Genomic DNA, 16,199 nt, shown 5'->3' on the forward strand with positions numbered 1-16,199 from the left:
TACATACAAAGGCATACTTTTTCTTGGACATTTCCTCAATGTTCATACTTAACTTTCATAAAGAGTAGGAAACCATGCACTGGTATAATCTAGGCCAAATTTACTGCCCTAATCTACAGGGGCACTGCATCAGCATAACAACTGCACAAATAGTGATGATGCAAACTGGTATATCAAATTTTTAATTATTAAATCATACCTGGTAAGATATGCATTCACAAGATAGAAAGATTAAGGCAGATAAATACACGGACATACAGATATATGCACACAGATAGATGGACGGACAGACAAAGGAACAAACAGACAGATTTTGATTGAATAAAAATGAGGATTTTTTAATAATGTAGACTGTTTGCAAAACGATGCTGTGCTTGGTGGGAAATATTTTGCTCTCACCCTGCTTTTGCAGCACTCGATAACTGACACCCTGTATTGGAAAATTATTATAGAATATGAATATGGTGTTTAAGAAACGAATAATCATTGCAACATTCAAATGGATAACAAAACTGAAAGCAATTCACTGTCGCAAGATGTACAGAGCCGTTCACAACATGGAAAAAAAAGTTATCCTTTCTAACAGTAAGATTGAAAAGTCTACCAAGGATTGATATCTCCACTGATGGGCAGGACACTCCACCGATGTGAAATAGGTATCTGTTGATTGAAATATAGCATCAGAGATGGGGAATCCCCCGCCATTGAAAAATAATTGAAATCAGATAAGCGGTTTTCCATTTATTACAAAAAACATTTTTTTCAAGATGGCCGCCCCAGTCGGCCATCTTGGATCCGGCCACGCCCGAAATCAATGGGGTTCTTCCTTTTCAGGTGGTACACGTGTGAGCCAAATTTCAAATCGATAAGGCGAAAAAACATTTTTTTCAAGATGACCGCCCCAGTCGGCCATCTTGGATCTGGCCATGCCCAAAATCAATAGGGTTCTTCCTTTTCAGGTGGTACATGTGTGACCCAAATTTCAAATCGATATAGCAAACAGTTTATGAGTTATCGCACTCACAGCTATAAATGTTGACGCCATTCCAGTCGGCCGGACGGACGACTGCCCCAATCGGCCATCTTGGATCCAGCCACGCCCAAAATCAATAGAGTTCTTCCTTTTCAGGTGGTACATGTGTGACCCAAATTTCAAATCGATATGGCGAAAAAACTTTTTTCAAGATGGCCGCCCCAGTCGGCCATCTTGGATCTGGCCATGCCCAAAATCAATAGGGTTCTTCCTTTTCAGGTGGTACATGTGTGACCCAAATTTCAAATAGATATGGAGAACAGTTTATGAGTTATTGCACTCACAGCTATGAATGTTGACGCCATAAATGTTGACGCCCAGCCAGCCAGCCGGATGACCGTCCCAGTCGGCCATCTTGGATCCGGCCACGCCCAAAATCAATAGGGTTCTTCCTTTTCAGGTGGTACATGTGTGACCCAAATTTCAAATAGATATGGAGAACAGTTTATGAGTTATTGCACTCACAGCTATGAATGTTGACGCCATAAATGTTGACGCCCAGCCAGCCAGCCGGACGACCGTCCCAGTCGGCCATCTTGGATCCAGCCATGCCCAAAATCAATGGGGTTCTTCCTTTTCGGGTGGTACATGTGTGACCCAAATTTCAAATCGATATGGCGAACAGTTTATGAGTTATCGCACTCACAGCTATAAATGTTGACGCCCAGCCAGCCAGCCGGATGACCGTCCCAGTCGGCCATCTCGGACCTGGCCACGCCCAAAATCAATAGGGTTCTTCCTTTTCAGGTGGTACATGTGTGACCCAAATTTCAAATCGATATGGCAAACAGTTTATGAGTTATCGCACTCACAGCTATAAATGTTGACGCCATGTCAGCCAGCTGGCTGGACGGACGACCGCCCTAGTAGGCCATCTTGGATCTGGCCACGCCCAAAATCAATAGGGTTCTTCCTTTTCAGGTGGTACATGTGTGACCCAAATTTCAAATCGATATGGCGAACAGTTTATGAGTTATCGCACTCACAGCTATAAATGTTGACGCCCGGACGGACGGACAGCCGGACGGACGACCCGGGTGATAACAATATCCCCCTTCCGCCACGCGGCGGGGGATAAAATCAAGTGTCTTTGCCAAGTGCAATGAGGATTTTTTTTATACATAGTCAGGGCTCATGGAAGAGCGAGAACAGAGAATGGGTAAGGACACAACATAACAAAAGGAATAGCAGAAGAAAGGGGACATTCCAAAAGCAGGGTGGAGGGAGAAAATAGATGGAGACAGACAAACAAGGGAGGATGTAAGGGCTGGACAAGATAGATACAGAAGCAAAATTTTGGGAGGGGGTGGAGGATGGTTTAATGGGTATAGAAAAGATAATAGTTTTGGATGGGGGATGATTTGAGATAGTGGTGAAGAGCTGTCTTGAAGACCTGGAGGGAAGAATGAGATTGAAGAGAATATGGAAGTTGGTTCCACAGGCAAATTAAAAAGGGAATAAATGAGTGGAGGTGAGTAGTGGTTCTGGAATTTGACAGTTTCACTTGGAGGGGGTTGCTGGTGGACTGTGTGCATCCTGCAGATCCACGGGGTGGGTTGGGGAGGTGGGGGGGGACAAAGCATGGAAAAGGTAGAGGGTGCAAGACCAGAAATGAGACAGAAGAGGACAGAGACCACCGACCTGTTGGCGATGATGAAGTGATAGGCCCATAGACACAGCTTCATTGCAAGAGAGTCCAATGATCTTGGAAGCCTTGGTTTCCATGGCATCAAGTTGAGTAAAGAGTGAGGCAGGAGAGCCAGCCCAGAGGGGAGAGCAGTATTCCATCAAGCTACGAATAAAGGCCTTATACCTGGATAGGAGCTCAGGCATGCTTTGCACGACGGAGGATGCCGAGTCGGCATCTGGTTTTGGAAGCCAACTGTGAAATGTGGCTTGCCCAAGAGAGATCATGGTAAGATCTGGTTAGTGCTGCAGTCTGATTTGTTAGTCATCCAATCAGCAGAGCTTTCATTATGATAGTTTGCATGCATCACATGGTCAATAGCAAAGTGGGAAAGTGTTACTTTCATTTTTTAATGATCCAAGGATTTCTTTTATTTATTAATTTTTTTAAAAGACAAAAATACATGGACAGTGCATTAATTCATTTATTTTTTAAACACACACAATGTAAAGGTGAGGATTGATATTTTTCCCCACTTGCATATTATATTTTGAAACTCCAGCTAAAACAACTGGCAGTGTCCTACTGAAAAGGTATACATAAACTGTTGGCATTTATGGAGAACTACATCCGAGTATGAATGTGTGAAGATGTGTGCAATGCCATATTGACAGCTCGCTCCTTTTCAAGAAGACGATTTGTTACAAGACGATATCTGCATCTCTATTTTTGAAAGTTTCATGAATATACTGGCTGTCAAAGTTCATAAAAAATAAAACATTATAAAGAGTCTTCATGGTATGTCTGAGCCCTATCGGTGGCAGAGGTTTTGTTTTCACCCCTATCTTTTAGGTGGATCTGCTTGCCTTTGTTTCACCCCTTGTTTGTCTGTCTGTGAGCAGGATATCTCAAAAAGTTATTGCCGAATTTGGACAAAATTTGGTGGACAGGTTGGGTGTCTGACAAGGACAAATTCATTCGATTTTGGTGAAGATCCATATCCGAGAATTTTTTTTATTTTTCAAGTGATTCTTCACCATTGAGAGATGAGGCCAAAAACGATAATATAGCATGATATTAGAAAAAACAAAGTTGTGGACGGTTTATGACAAAACCTTTTCTCCTTTTAAAAAAATTAAAAAACAAACATGCTCTCGGCTTGGAGAAGAGCTATGACACAGAACAACATCAGGACACAACACAACAAAGGCAACAACAAGAGAAAGGTGAAACACCAACAGTAGGGCAGAGGGAGAAAGTAGATGGAGATAGACAAATAGGGCGAGAGGTAAGGGAAAACGCAAAGGGTTGACAATCTGTTCTGTTCTTGAATATGGCAGCTTGATTGCAGGGTAGCCATTATTTCTTGGAAGTGCAGCTGTGCCACTGAAGCTGTGCCCCTCTACCAGGACACTAGTACTCATTTCGCTGACCTCAGAAGGATGACAGGCTGAGTCAACCCCACCTCGTGTTAATTCAGCAGCCAATGGGGCTAAAACTCAGGACCATCCATCCATCCATTGGGACCATACTCTGTGCAGAGCGTTGGTGCTGCCTAAGCAGTCTCCTAGGCTATTGGACACAATCCTGGATGGGTCGCCACTCCGACACTGGATACCAGCAAGCTGGCACTCATTTTGCCGACTTCGGAAGGACGCCAGGCAGAGTCAACCTCACCTGGTATAACTTTAACAGCAGAGTGGGATTTGAACTCAGGATCCTAGGATCTTAAGCCCACCACCGAAACCATTAAGCCAACACCAGGCTGGGTTGACAATATGGATATGTAAGCAAAAATTTTGGAGGGTTGCAGGGTGGTTTAACGGGTGTAGAAAATATAATTTTGGATGGGGGATGACTTGAGATGGTGGTGAACAGCTGTCTCGGAGTCATGAAGGGAGGAACGAGATTGAAAAGGAGTATGGAAGGCAGATCCACAGGTGGGGAAAAAAAAAGAGGAATAAATGAGTGTCAGTGAGCAGTGGTTCTGGATTGAGGCAGTTTCACTTGGAGGGGGTTACTGCTGGACTGAGTGCATCCTGCAGATACCTGGGGTGGGGGAAGGGGGCAAAGTATGGAGAAGGCAGAGGGTGGAAGTCCAGAAATGAGGCAGAAGAAGACTGAGAGACCACCGACCTGTTGGCGATGATGAAGTGATAGGCCCATAGACAGCCTCATCACAAGACCCAGCAGGCACACGACATCAGTATGAAAGAGTCACGACGTCGGGATTAGGCCACTTGGTTGTACAACCATATCACGATGCGGTACAGCAGCAGCGCGCATGCGCGGTGATCTAAAACTTCTTTTTCTGCCGCATGTGTTTACAGGGTGAGCGCATTGCCACCTCGTGCCGTGTGATTGTGTCTGCCTTTCACCGGAGGAGAGATCTGATTGGCTAATTGCTATTTCCGCATCACAAGCCGCCATTTGCAAAGTTTGGTAAAACGTGAACTTTCAGCTGTTTCTGAGTGTGGCAGAGACAATCCGCTTTAATCTGCAGAAGACTTTAGCTTTTTTAGTTAAAATTATCTTCTGCTGTGATCATTTTTGGTAAGTATAATATTATAAATCGATTTTATGTGTCTTAGCTTTTGTTTTTGGACGTTTTTAAGATCACAGAATCCATGATGTGTTACTGTTACTGGTGTGCTGGAATCTATATAGTTACATTAAATGGAAACTCTCCCGGGCCCGAGCCCTTCGGGCCACTCGTGTGGTTCGAGCGTTGGACTCGAATGTGCATCTGACGATCGAATCCTCTGGCACCTGATTTCATCATTCGTTTATCACGTTTAGCTGTCGCTGATATGGCCCTGATAGTGTGTATAAATCGACGGTAAATATAATCAATTCATTTTTCCGCAGGCCTGGTGAAAAAAAAAACACACCGGTCTGTGGCAAAAAAGGGAACTCTGCAAAAATTACTTTGGACAAGTTTAATCGGTTCAGAACCTTTTAAAATATTTTGCTGGTGTGGATAAATGCTTCGGCCGTTCGGGTTCGACGAATTACCGCATTGTACCGCAATGTAACAAATTTAAAGTTCCACTGCCCTTAAAAAGTCTCCATTAATATTATTATTATTTTTTTTTTTTTTATGTCCTCTTTTAACGAGTTAGGCCTAACAAAAGGCAAAAGGAAAACAATTGTCAGTTATTGTTCGCCGAAAAATGTGAAGTTTTGTCGTAAAAAATATTAACCCTTTGGCCGCCGACAAACTGCCGCTTGCAACAATGAAGCCTTCATTGCAGTAGTTTGTCACTTGGGGAGTTGTTCAAGTTTTTCGGTGCACAATTGTTTTCCTTTGGTAAAATGGTTATCAAAAGACATGAAAATAACTTTATATTATTAAGAATAATATTAATTTAGGCTTTTTAGGGCAGTGAAACTTAAAACTTGTTACAAGCTGCTTCGAACACTGGTGTACTAAATTGTTTTTATTTTCTAAAATAAGGGTGATGTCCAATGCTGTGATGTCCACATACAATTTGTGTGGAAAGAATGGGAAGAGACCTTTCCGGAACCTGAATTTTTATAAAGTTGTCAGAGGTAATGAATTCTGCTAAATGACAGTTTATAATGTGCATGACTTGAGCGTAATTCACATTGCAAGTCTTGTTTGATGATCATAAAGCCCAATATATACGAAGTGGAAATTCTTATTATTTTTCAGACAGTACCATGACCAGTCAGCCAACAGCAACGGAGGTGGCTGTGGACACTGCCATATCACAACATTTGAAATATGCCCCTGATCGGCGTGGAGGTGTGGGCAGGAACAAGCCCTCATCTATCTATAATTCCAGCAGTGTGTGTGTGTGTGTGTGTGTGTGTGTGTGTGTGTGTGTGTGTGTGTGTGTGTGTGTGTGTGTGTGTGTGTGTGTGTGTGTGTGTGTGTGTGTGTGTGTGTGTGTGTCTGTGACCGCTGTTTCTCGACAACCACTAGTCCGATCTAACTTAAACTTGCCAGCTATATTGCTGGGGACCTGAGTGTGTGCCTTTTCAAGGTTTGATATTAAATCGGACAAGTGCTTCCCAAGTTATGGCCATTTATTTACCAAACCAACTGCGTAGGCGTGGCCGATGGGGAAGAGATACTCAGCCGCGTTCCCCATTACGGGTTATAACGTACGGATTTCCGGATAGTGCTGACTTACTGTATTCTCATAGTTTTTCGATTTCTTATGCGCATTTAAAGATAAACACAATGCCCCAATCCAGTCGTCGTTTACGAAAGTGAAGGAATGGCCTGTGTAGTTGTTTGAAAGTTTTTGGGTTTTTTTACTTATTTTTTTTGCACGTACGGGCACGCACATACGGGCACGTACTGGTGTAATAATAACGAGCAACAGCAACACGCTGTGCCAGCCGTTCACATCCTTGATTATTAAGAATTTGCAGCATAGTTAATTGTAATGTTGGATGTTGGAAACCCAGCCGAAGTTTACATTGTGAAAATATTTACATGTACTTTTATGCATAATGAAGTTATTTTATTTTCTTGTGAAATTAAGATTGAAAACACCCAACAAATTAATTTTTTTGTGCTTTGGAATTATTTATGTGAGATGCATTCAAAATTGTGTTTTCATACTTAATGATGTTAGATTTATATTTTTTTCTTTGTATGAATACATATATATATATATGTATGTATATATATATATATATATATATATATATATATATATATATATATATATATATATATACATATATATATATAGTCTCATTGATTTGCCTGATTGTAATTCAGTTATGCACTATAATTTTATGCACTGTTCATATCATGTCAAGTATCATCTGTTTAAGTGTTTTTGCACCTCATGCTATTGATGCCCACTGTGGGACATAACAAGTAAAAAATATTTTTATATATATATATATATATATATATATATATATATATATATATATATATATATATATATATATATATATATATATATATATATATATATCATGGAGAAAAGCCTGGTGTTGGCACAGTGGTTAGGGCAGCGGCTTGGGATCCAAAAGGTCCTGAGTTCAAGCCCCGTTGGGCCACTAAATTAATACACCAGGGGGTTGACTCAGCCTGTCATCCTTCCGAGGTCGGCAAAATGAGTACCAGTGTACTGGGCCGGTGTATACCCCGGTTAAAATAGGTGTACCATATCCCTGTGTCGTAAGAGGCGACCAGGGTTGCGTCAGGAAGGGCATCCGGCGTAAAACATGTGCCAAATCACTATGCGGATCATACGGATTATCCGCTGTGGCGACCCCTAACGGGAGCAGCCGAAGGAAGAAGAAGAAGATATATCATGGAGAAATTCTATCAGAAAGGTGTTTGACTTCCCAAGTAGGACCCATATTGTACTCTTTTACCAGTCATTGCTGAATTTCTACCTATTGAATGTCAACTATTATGTCATATAGCAAAATTTATATGTGGTTCTTCATCTTCTCATAATTCTTACCTGAGATCACTTAATATAATTATGAATCTTGTAACAATGGGTAGTATGTCATCAGTAGCTAAAACTTTTAATTACATTTTATATAAATGCAAGTTATGTCAATACCTTTTATGCTCTTAATGCCCATAATGTATGCAAGCATAGAATTATCAGCAGTTTTACTATCTCTCTCTCTCTCTCTCTCTCTCTCTCTCTCTCTCTCTCTCTCTCTCTCTCTCTCTCTCTCTCTCTCTCTCTCTCTCTCTCTCTCTCTCGCTCTCTCTCTCGCTGCTGATTAAGCTGCTGATGCAGTGTCATTGGTACCAGATTGGTACCAATGACATTGGTACCATTGGTACCCCTTACCAGTACATTGGTACTCATTTTGCAGACCTCAGAAGGATGACAGGCTGAGTCAACCTCCTGGTGTATTTTAATTCAGCAGCCAACAGGGCTTGAACTCACCACCCTAACCACTAAGCCAACACCAGGCTTGAGTTTTACTCACACTGCATGATGATGTTGTACTTAAAGGTGCCTTTGTGCACTCAATTATATTTGACAGAGAAGCTCCATAGTTCGTCTCTGGAGCAGAACTTTCTGAATTTGAATTGTTAACTGTGCTTTGCACAAAGTGAATTTGTCAAAAAGGTATTTACGACTTTTACCCATGTGGTATTTCTTTTTATTCCCCATTTTTACCTTTGCATTCTGCGAAAGGTTATGTTTTGGTTGCTGTGTATTTATTTATTTGTAAATATGTGTGTTTGTTTGTTATTCGCATAACTCAGAAAGTATTAAACCGAATTGCATGAAATTTGGTGGGATGATTCGTAAGTATCGAAGGACGATTTGATTAGATTTTGGGAGCGATCGGGTGAAAGGTCAAGGTCAAGGTCATGAAAAGGTCAAAAACACTCTTTTGAGCATAACTTCCTTCATAATACAGCTATCGACATGCAACCACCGCCATATTGTTCCATGACGAGATACCTTTCGGATATGTAGTGTCGGATTTGACGTAACATCATCGGAATTGCGTCTAAATGACGTCACAAGATGACGTAAATTTTCAATTTTCGATCTCATCAGTTTTGATCATACCATTTTGTAGGACTTACCTTAAGGACATCACACACCAAATTTGACTTCGATCAGACTGACCGTTATGACGTCATTGACGTTTGAACATGACGTTTTTCAATTGTGGCTAAAATGTCCTGATATTTTACATTCAAATATCTATATAATTTATAAAGCAAAGTCTCCCAAATGCAGGCATTAGGATCAGTACCAAAATATGTTTATTGATGTACAGGTTTTGCCAATTAACTCTGTAGTCAAGGTCAAGGTCACACTCAAGGTCAAAATATACTTGTAGGCATAGCTTCAGATCTAATAGAGCTATTGACATGAAACCAACGTTAAAACGTTCAGTGAACTACGAGCTTTCAGAATGGTAGTCCCCGATTGGACGTGACGTCCCCGGAAGTGCGTCAAAATGACGTCAAAAGATGACGTCATTTTTCAAATTTTTAATTTTTCAGTGTTTATCATTCCATTTTGTTGGACTTCCTTCAAGGAGGTTACACACCAAATTTGACATCAATCGGACTGACGGTTGTGACGTCATGGACGTTTTAAAATGACGTTTTTCAAATGTGCCCGGAAAAAAGTTGCGGCGGCGAAGGTATGTGCTCTACCGAGTGCCCGTTCTAGTTAGTATATGTTTCTCAATTGCAATGATATCTACTTTTATTTATTGTACGTTTGTATTTGAGTGTGCTTTTTTGGTACGAATAAAGATATTATTATTGTTAATACTGCTTGTATATTTTTGCCACAATCATGCTCTGTGTGATATGTGATAATAAATGATTATGAAATGCAGTTGTTTTCAAGTTGTGGTCATTATGTGTTACTGTGCAACGTAATGATGTTGCAATACAACTTCAATGTTTTGATAATGGCACCGGTGGAACAGCGGTGCTCCGCTGACCCCAGACCTATGGGTCGAGGGCTCCATCAAGCTGGAAGCTGAAGGGTGTCATGCACTGCAATGTTCGTTTCTTTGGCGTGCAAAGAAAAGGGTAAAAACAAAAACTCCATTTTATGAACGTTGTGATAAAGTTGAAAAATAACGTCATGCTTCAATGTTGTCACAACGTTGAAATCTGACGTCATGGGTGTTGCAAAAACAACTTCCCACTGACCCAATTCTGACGTCAAGATACAACCAGAACACGACGCTGCAACAACGTCAGATTTCATTGTTGTCACAACGTTGAAATCTGACGTCATGGGTGTTGCAAATACAACTTCCCACTGACGCAATTCTGATGTCAGGATATAACCAGAACACGACGCTGCAACAACGTCAGATTTCAACGTTGTCACAACGTTGAAATCTGACGTCATGGGTGTTGCAAAAACAACTTCCCACTGACCCAATTCTGATGTCAGGATACAACCAGAATACGACGCTGCAACAACATCAGATTTCATTGTTGTCACAACGTTGAAATCTGACGTCATGGGTGTTGCAAAAACAACTTCCCACTGACCCAATTCTGACGTCAGGATTCAACCAGAATACGACGCTGCAACAACATCAGATTTCATTGTTGTCACAACATTGAAATCTGACGTCATGGGTGTTGCAAAAACAACTTCCCACTGACCCAATTCTGACGTCAGGATAGAACCGGCAAATGATGTTGCAACAACGTTGTGTTCCTACTGGGGAGGTTGCAATGATATTGAAGGCCTTTGTTTCCACAGCATGAAGCTGAGCAAGATGTGACACAGGGGAGCCAGCCCAGAGAGGAGAGTACTACACCATCGAGAATTGGTGGATAAGTTGGAACAGTGACAAGAACAAGCTGATTCGATTTTAGTTAAGTAGATGAAACCAAGCTGTTTTTTTTTTTATTTTAGTTAAGGTCCGGATTCAGATCTTGGCTTGGCGGTGGTATGTGCTCTACCGAGTGCGATGCCAGTTTATCAATGCGAATAATGTGCGGTATCTGATTTTACTTCTCTTCATGCAAGTTTTTATTTTCTTGTCGTAAACTTTTTGCAATGATCCAAGGAAGGGCATGTGCACACATTATAAGTAGGTCAATGATATTCGGAGATCATTATTGGGTATACTTGCAGAGCTTTCCTCACAGTACATGTATTATGAGGAAGCAATAAATATAGCACAAAAGCATGGGAACTTCCGGTTCTGGGTTTGAGATGACGGCTGCTTCTCTCAGGGGTCTCTGCCGACTTTCTCAAAGTTATGTTTCCGGTCATTATATGTCACGTTTTAACTTTATTTTCTCACCTACATGTTTACTGTCTGTTCCTCGTTCGGTTTTGTTTCAAAAAAGTGGTATTATGTGAGTTTTTGTCGACCTTGTCTTATCGGGTTCCTTGAGGTGAACCCGTCCTTCCCGTCTTAGTGTACGATCGTTTATATTTGTATTCTCTCCCTATAACCATCAATTCCTATTTTCCCCACTGCCCCCATCTTTCCCTTCCAAGTACATCCTCTGTTTCTTGTCTTAAAAAAAATTTTAAACAACAAAAAAACAACAACCCTTTCTTCCTTCATACCAATGAGTACCAATCCTTCTTCTTCTTCTTCTTCTTATTATTATTATTATGATAATTATTATTATTGTCTTATTATGATTCTTCATCCTGCCAGCACACCATCTTCCTTCTATTTAAGCTGACCCTCTCTCCCCATTACCTTCACGATTTTTTCCTACATCTTTCCATTCCCTAATCTTACCTAATCTTCAAAAAGCCATCAAAAAATAATAATTTTCCTTGTATCGTTTCTAACTATACACCTCCCAAAACCACATGTCTCTCTCAACCCTCTTCCTGATACTTTTCATCGATCAATCAGCTTCATTACCCCCTCTCTTCATTAACAGTATGGACCTCAAATATCCGGGGCCTTCGCTCAAACCTGACAGATCTTTCCACACAGGTTGCTACTGACAAACCAGACATAATCTGCTGAACAGAAACTTTCCTTCCTCAAGACGTCTCTGACTCCCTAGTATCTCTCCCTGGTTATTCCCTCGTCCGGTCTGACAGACCTGAGCCTCGTCCTAGTGGAGGAGTTGCTCTCTTCATCAAAGACTAATCCTCACTCTCCATGCACTGCCCTCACTCCCCCATACCCCCAAGAATACCTCTGGATACGGTTTCCCCTCCACTCCCACCTCATGTTTATATGTATGCTGCACCATCCACCAAACAGTGATGACTCCATTTACACCTCACGATCCGAAAACATGGACCAACATCTATCATCTCATCCGAACTCTCTCTTCCTCATATGTGGTGACTTCAATTGTCATCATGCCAGTTGGCTCGGTGTGGGAACCTCTCTCACCTGCCATGGCACTTCAGCGAAAGACTTCTGTGACTCATTGGGACTAATTCAATCGGTCAACTTCCCGATCCAGATCTCAACCAACAGTACTCTATCTCTTCTGGATCTGATTTTGACAAATTTCCCTGAAAATATCTGCTGTTCTTCCTTTGGTCCAATCGGTTCTTCTGAACACATGATTGTCAAAGTGGACATCTCGCTGGTTGTTATTAGATAATCACCTGAGTGCCGTCGGGTCTGGCATTTCACTCAAGCCGACTGGCAGGGTCTTCAAGCAGCGATCAAACATCTAGACTGGTCTCCCATCGCTACTTTCTAAAACATCAACTCGTCCTGGGAATTATTTCAAAGAAACTTGCTCTCCCTCATGCACAGATTTATCCCCTCTTGTCTTCAGTTGTTATACACTTCCACCCGTCCATGGTTCACTGAAGCTTGTGGTGATGAATTTGCTGATGACTCCACCCTCTGTCATTCCTCTGACCGGAAAGCTGCAGCTTCTTCGCTCTCTGCAGATCTGGATAAAATCACAAACTGATCCAACACGTGGAACATGTCTCTCAATCCTGACAAATCTCACACTCTCACTTTGTCTCTCTGAAAGGACCTTTTGGAACCACCCCCCCCCCCAAATCTACTTTCTCAACAATCCTCTGGAAGAAGTCCTTTCATTCAAGATTCTTGGTCTCACTCTCTGCTATGCTCTTTACTCGGAAAGCTACATTTCCAATCTGATCTCCAAAGCCAGTCGCCGACTGGGAATCCTCCATCATGCAAAGTCCTTCCTCAGCCTACCTGAGATCCTGACCACATACATAGATTTCGTCTGCAGCCTGATGGAGTACTGCTCTCCCTCTGGACTGGTGCTCCTGCCTCTCACTTTTCTCGTCTTCACGCTGTGGAAACCAAGGCATTTAGGATCATTGGTATCTCCCGCAATGAGGCTGAGTGTTTGGGTCTCTCACTCTCTTACTGCAGGCAGGTCGGTGGTCTTTCTATCTTCTACCGTCTCCTCTCCGGTCTTGTCCCCCCTGCTCTGTCTGCAATATGTCCCCACCATATTTCTGCAGGGCGCTGAAGGTCCGCCAGCAATCCCCTTCTGGTAAAACTACCAAAATCACGAATCGCTACTCGACACCTTCATTCTTTCATTCATCTTTTCCCCCACCTTTGGAATAAACTCCCTCACTCTCTTCAATTCAATTCTTCACTCCAGGCCTTCAAAACAGCTGTTCACCACCACCTCTTATCGTCCCCCATCCAAATCCTTGATTTTTTCTACTCCCGTTAATCCACCCCAAATCCACCATCTTCAAATTCCCTGCTTTCCTTCCTGAAAGTCCCCTTAGTGTCCATCTTGTATACCCCGTGTTCCCCGCCCCATCCCTCTCCCTTCCACAGATCTCCAAATGTCTCTGTTCCCCAATGTTTTGTCCTTCCCTCTCCCGCCACTCTTGTCTCCTGCCCCGCTTGTTGTGCATTGTGTGTTAGCTCTCATACGAGCCTTGACAATGTGTACAAAAAGAAAAAGAAAAAAAAGAGCATTCGAAGAAATCAGTGGGCTTTTAGATGAATTCTTAGGATATTGGAAAATTATTGACAAATCAACATTCTCTGGAATTTGGCCCTGGCATCCCAGAATCATGAGCTCGGTAGGTGCTAAGAGGAGAATGTCATAGAGGTAAACCCAAATAAAGTTAATTTTTATACCATAAGTTTTGAGCTTGGTCACATTTTTATCACAGCTAAGACTAAAAAGCCCTAAACTTTCACATTCCTATGCATCGAGATATCTTCACATTATTCACCTTAAATTGTGCTTCCTTCAACCAAGTTAATGGCCTGATGTTCAATAATAATCATTATGATTGAGCATTAACTTATTGATGACTGGAAAGAAGTATTGCAAAACGTCTATCAAAGTCAATTGTTTATCCTCCCAACAGATCACCAACACAAAATCAGTGATCAAGTCTTCAATTAAAATCCGAACTTTGTTGTTCTGTTCATAATGGAAATGAAAACAAAGTGTTTTTCTTGTTGCGAACAGGTAACTCACTTCTATACCTGTATACATGTGATATGAGGAAGTCATAAATATAGCACAAAAGCATGGCAACTGCTCAACATGAATCAGCTGATATAATGGGTCTCACCACGGTGAAAATGTTCTATGGACAAAGAGCTGTGGGAGTGATTGCCAAGCAAAGAGATCACCGAGATGTTCCGCATCCCCATCTCGCATGCACGTTCCAAGTAGGCATCCCGTTGCTGCTCGTACATTGGCTCTTCAGCACGTGAAGATGAGATCAGCTAGATTTGGAGATGTACGTATAATATGTTACGTGTAGCACTCGAAGATTGTATTAGATATGAGTAATAAAATATAGCTTCATAAGAAAAAAATGATTAGACTAAAATGGCATCTCACCGCTACTCACCAGCAATCTTCGTCTATTACGAAATGGAGCTAAGAAACTGATCAGTCTATAGTTGGGTGTCTGGCCACTAAATCTCTGCACTACCGGGCCTGTCTGATGGTCTTCACTGCCTTTTGCCATCAGGATTTTTCTCCTTCTGTTCAGCTTCTTCCTTTTATTGTTCCTGTTTCTCTGACTCGACATCCTCAAAAGCCCTCTTTGTTGATGCGGTTTTCTGACCACAATTCGATATCGTTTCCTCGAATCTTTGTGTGATGTTTCTTCACTTTCAATATCTCCCATTTCTTCCTCTGGCTCTTCACTATCTTCTACTTGATCATCATCTACTCCATGAGTTCCAATGTCTTCCTTCAAACCTTTTTCATCTTCATCCATTTCTTCCAAATATGCATCACCTTCCAACTCTTCATCCACTTCTGATGATCTCTCTTCTTCTTCCTCTCCTTTATTACGTTTTGCTTCAGTGGAGTCTTCCACCTTTTTTCCCTCACCCTCTTCTCTTTCCACTTCAGCTTTTGGAATCAACCCATCCTTTTCCTGTTTCTTGTCATCACCTCTTCTCACTATCTCCTTCTCACGTCCATCTGCAACACCCTCTTCTTGAAAATTTTCCCGTTGTGATGGCATTCTCTCAATCTCCATCTTTGTTTCCTCATTTTTTACCCTCACATTATCTTTGTATTCCTCACTGACTGCACTTGTATCATTCTTTTCATACTGATCAGATCTCAGCAAGGTTTGAATATTCGGTGTTGGCGAAGCTAAAACTCCGCTTTCACGACTGACTGCAGACAGCAACAACACCTTAGTTGTCATGGAAATGGTCACAGCAAACCTCTCAGCCTCTCCCTCCATCTCAGTCTTCTTTGATAAAGGTTGCTGCTTATGAATGTGCTGCTGTGGCAAGGATCCTTGATACCTCAGGCTCTGGTTATTGCTCCTACCACGCCTCATATCTGTCACCACACCCACATTACTTCCCTTCCTTTTGGTCAATGTTTCTATCGATCCTTCAACTCCTGCTACACGACACCTTTTCACAAATTCTCGATGCCTCAACTTCTCGAGGCGTCTCCCGGGTGCCCTGTCAATTAATTCAAAGATGGCCTCCATTCTCACTGGGTAGGGGTAACGCTCATGGATGCGAATATTTTTTCGGAGTAGTACCATTTCAAATTTTCCACGTTTCAACTTTAAGAAAGCTGCAAACCGTCGGACTATAGAAGGTCCTATGGCTTTCTCAATCACCTTTCCTCGA

At 41.9% G+C, this 16,199-nt stretch overlaps 1 protein-coding gene across 6 annotated transcripts in view; it reads right to left on the reverse strand.

Annotated features, from left to right (window-relative positions):
• Positions 1 to 16,199, reverse strand: part of CCDC80 (coiled-coil domain containing 80) — a 183,117-nt gene that overhangs the window by 29,764 nt on the left and 137,154 nt on the right. For all 6 annotated transcript variants that reach the window (XM_085896799.1, XM_085896800.1, XM_085896804.1 and 3 more), the window contains 2 exons: positions 14,942 to 16,199; positions 14,657 to 14,813 (listed from right to left, as the gene is read on the reverse strand). The exon at positions 14,942 to 16,199 is cut by the window's right edge and continues 701 nt beyond it. In XM_085896799.1, coding sequence (XP_085752925.1) covers positions 14,657 to 14,813; positions 14,942 to 16,199 — 1,415 coding nt within the window. The remainder of the gene's footprint in view (positions 1 to 14,656; positions 14,814 to 14,941) is intronic.

Source organism: Eptatretus burgeri, chromosome 10 (genome assembly GCF_056783735.1).
Source record: "Eptatretus burgeri isolate ZD-2024b chromosome 10, Ebu_testis_v1, whole genome shotgun sequence".
Taxonomy (NCBI): Eukaryota; Metazoa; Chordata; class Myxini; order Myxiniformes; family Myxinidae; genus Eptatretus; species Eptatretus burgeri.